The 3,304-nt window shown below is 39.3% G+C and overlaps 1 protein-coding gene across 1 annotated transcript; it reads right to left on the bottom strand.

Moving 5' to 3' along the window:
- Positions 1–2,818: 2,818 nt before the first annotated feature.
- MELLADRAFT_89419 (uncharacterized protein) lies at positions 2,819–3,116 on the bottom strand (the record flags this gene model as incomplete). The annotated part of the gene is made up of 2 exons (XM_007419631.1): positions 2,819–3,012; positions 3,086–3,116. 2 exons carry the CDS (start codon positions 3,114–3,116, stop codon positions 2,819–2,821), a joined length of 225 nt encoding a protein of 74 aa, XP_007419693.1.
- Positions 3,117–3,304: the final 188 nt, after the last annotated feature.

The following is a 3,304-nucleotide window of genomic DNA, read 5'->3' as shown; positions in this document are numbered from 1 at the left end:
GGGGCGTTATAGTGGGACTGAAGTTTCTGGGATGATGATACTATCAAGGGAAGCAACCAAGTCAGAGTCTCCATAACCACTATCACTTCGGTTTGTATGTGTCTGACATCGAAGAAAACACTAGATAGGGTATGCTATCATCTAATGATTGGCTTGTAAGAACTATATACGGTGCAGTGATTTGAGAACATGATTCACAACAGTCTGATGATTTAGAAGAGAAATTGTAATGGTGGACTGACTTGTAAAGAGGTGGTTGAGGGATAAGAGTCATGGACAGCTGCTTGTTATCATCACATTGGATCCTGCTCTCATCTGGAAAGGCTTCAGTGCACTGCCAGCAGGTCCAGGTCGTGATGAGACCTGCCCCATCTTGCTCATAAGGGCTGATATTGGTTGAGTGATCAATAATGTGAAGTACGTATTCTTTCAATCAATCAAAGTAACTCTTCCTTGAAATGATCGAAAGAGGTTGATTTAGGATAGATCCTTACGATGTATTTATGATTAGATGGTGGATGACAGCCATTTGTTATCCCTTTTTGAAGATATTGTTCCCTTTCAAACATATCTTAACGGGGTGGAATATCCTTCACCCTGCTTCCACGGTATGTTGTGGGAATGCTTTCTATTTGGGCCATGTAAAGCCTGAAATTCAATGATATTTTTGTAGATCAATCATCTCCCAAAGGGAGGTAGGAAAGGTGGGTGGTGTAAGAGAGGTCGGTGCAAAATTCAAATTTGAGTACCAAAGTGGTAATAATGCACTGAGGGAATTACACCGGATTTCCTTTGGTGTCATGGACTCGGCGTAAAAGCCACGTGCTTGGTGTGAGAGTCATGTGTAAATTTCAAATTTTACAAGGCTCCCACAATTTTGCACCAGATTTCCTTGCACCGGATAATCCAGTGTTTTTTTCTGGTGCAAAATTGTAAATTCTGACCGCCCTCCATAATTTTACACCGTAACTTTTGCGCTGAAATTTTTTACACATCAAAAAAAATAGATCCATGTGTAAAATTTGAAGTTAGGGGAGGTGATAATAATTTTGCACTGTATCTTTTTTACACCAAAACATTTGGTGTAAATGTGTCTGTGTAAAATTCCCCCTCCCCATAAAAAATTGCTCTTTCCAAAGAGGAAAGTTGACAAAAAAGAAACAAGAAAAAACATGTCTGGGACATGCCAGATACACACCACTATGGGTTGGAAGAGGTAGAATGTTTGGTGCTTGGGCCCCGCGCGCAGCTTATGTGTATACAGCTCCTTGCATACAAGGCTGTCATACATTGTGTAATGTCTGCGTGTAATTTTGGTGATAATTATCACAGCAAATACAAAACCCTGATGCTCCCAAAAATCAGGGCTCATTGATTTCTCAAGTTGAATCAAACCTAACTCCCACTGCGCAATATTTTGGATATCCCGTGGATTTAACTATGTGTCTATGGAGAGAAATAACAGAATCTCAAAATGTACATCCAATTCTTCACCTTTAATAACACAAGGATTTCTGGAATCAACCAGGGCTTGGAGCATAGAATGGGTACTGCAAATCCCCATTGGGAAAAAACAAAATTGCAGCATATGAGACGTTGAGGACTGTAAGGGAACTGCCATGAGCCTATCTGTAAGTTGAAGGGAGCTCAATGATGCTGTCATTTTGCTATACATTAGCGCTCTGTACCCTCTGCTCCTCACAGAAAGCCAGGAAGCAATGATTGAAACTGTGCCCCCTTTGATTGTTTACTTTATAGAGCTCACTGACAGGTGTACTTGAGAGGATGAGTATGATTTCTTGGTCCACAATGTGATATGTTTGGCTGAAATAGTGTGAACAGTAGGCGGTTGAAAATTTCAATTGACCAATATCATGGTGGAAGGATATATGGGTAGAGCTATGGCTTATCATTGCAATGGATGGATCCATAGAACAAGATACTGAATCATGAGGAAAAGTGAGTTCCATGGAAGTAATTGAACAGACATATTACTTGCCAGCCTTCCAATGTGTAGGGAGACTCGATTCTTTCTCTGGCCCAATGTGCTTGATCAAGTTTTTGCGATCTTTCAACTTCAGGAATCTTATCTGGAAGCTGAATGAGTCTCATGCGCGGGAGAAAGAGAGTCTCGTTCAGGGCACCAACTGGTTTTATGCATCAAGGATACACACGGTAGAATCGAGAGAATATTTTGGAGAGCACGGCAAATTGAACACACATTCAGGTGTGGAATTTTCAATTTAAGGAATCATGTTGAAATTACTCCAGGGATGCATTGAAGGATTTCAAAATTATAGACGTTATAAACACAACATGGTTGTGTGTATTGAATGTGGTGGTATATGTATTGTAATCCATGAAAGAAGCCAAGAATCTCAAAATCAAAAAACAGCAACCAACGAGCCCAAAAATACAAGAACCTAAAAACAGAGGACGTAGACGAAGACAGAACATCAGTCGCCTGACATGAAGATGATATAAAGTTCACAAGCGAAAGAAAAACAAGGAAATGATAACATACCTTAGATGACAAAAAATGAGACTGTCCATTCCAAATAACATTAATCAAAACCCATATGATGAACTAGAAACCATATCACTAAATCCATACAAGTAACCAAGTACCCCAAACATGAAAAAACACCGACCAACAACCCCAAAAATATAAGAACCTAATAACAGGGGATGTAAAAGGAAGGAATGTCAGTGACCTGACTTGAAGATGATATAAAGTTTTGAGCAAATAAAAAACAAGGAAATAATAACATACCTTTAGATTACCAAAAATGAGACTGTCCATTCCAAATAACATCAATCAAAACCCATATGATAAACTAGAAACCATATCACTAAAGAAATCCTGCTCCAAAACCTTTTCTATACAATCCAATCTCTCACTAGGATCCTTCTTCAATAACAAACTAACAAGTGAACAGAACTGAGGAGAAACAGATGATGAAAACTCGACTTCCGCATTTCTAATTTGATCATTTAGTCCGTCAACAGTGCCTGTCAGAATAAAAGGATATGTTAGCTACTGCAAGGCTCAAATGAAGGAGAGTTTGAGGAATAAATAACATACCTGACATAAAAGGTTGTTTGTTCATCACCATCTCGTATAAAATAATTCCAAGACCCCACCAATCAATCGCTGTTGTATAAGATCCTCCATTGATGACTTCTGGTGCTCGAGCATAAGCGTGTTCCACAGTGACCAGTAGCCAATCCACACTGAGTCCTTGTAGCAAGTCCTAAGTCTGCCAGTTTGATTTGGTTATCAGAAGTGAGAAGTACATTGTCA

The sequence above is a fragment of the Melampsora larici-populina genome, assembly GCF_000204055.1.
Source record: "Melampsora larici-populina 98AG31 unplaced genomic scaffold MELLAscaffold_307, whole genome shotgun sequence".
Classification (NCBI taxonomy): domain Eukaryota; kingdom Fungi; phylum Basidiomycota; class Pucciniomycetes; order Pucciniales; family Melampsoraceae; genus Melampsora; species Melampsora laricis-populina.
The sequence above is the reverse complement of the archived record's forward strand: the minus strand, read 5'-3'. Positions and strand labels throughout refer to the sequence as shown.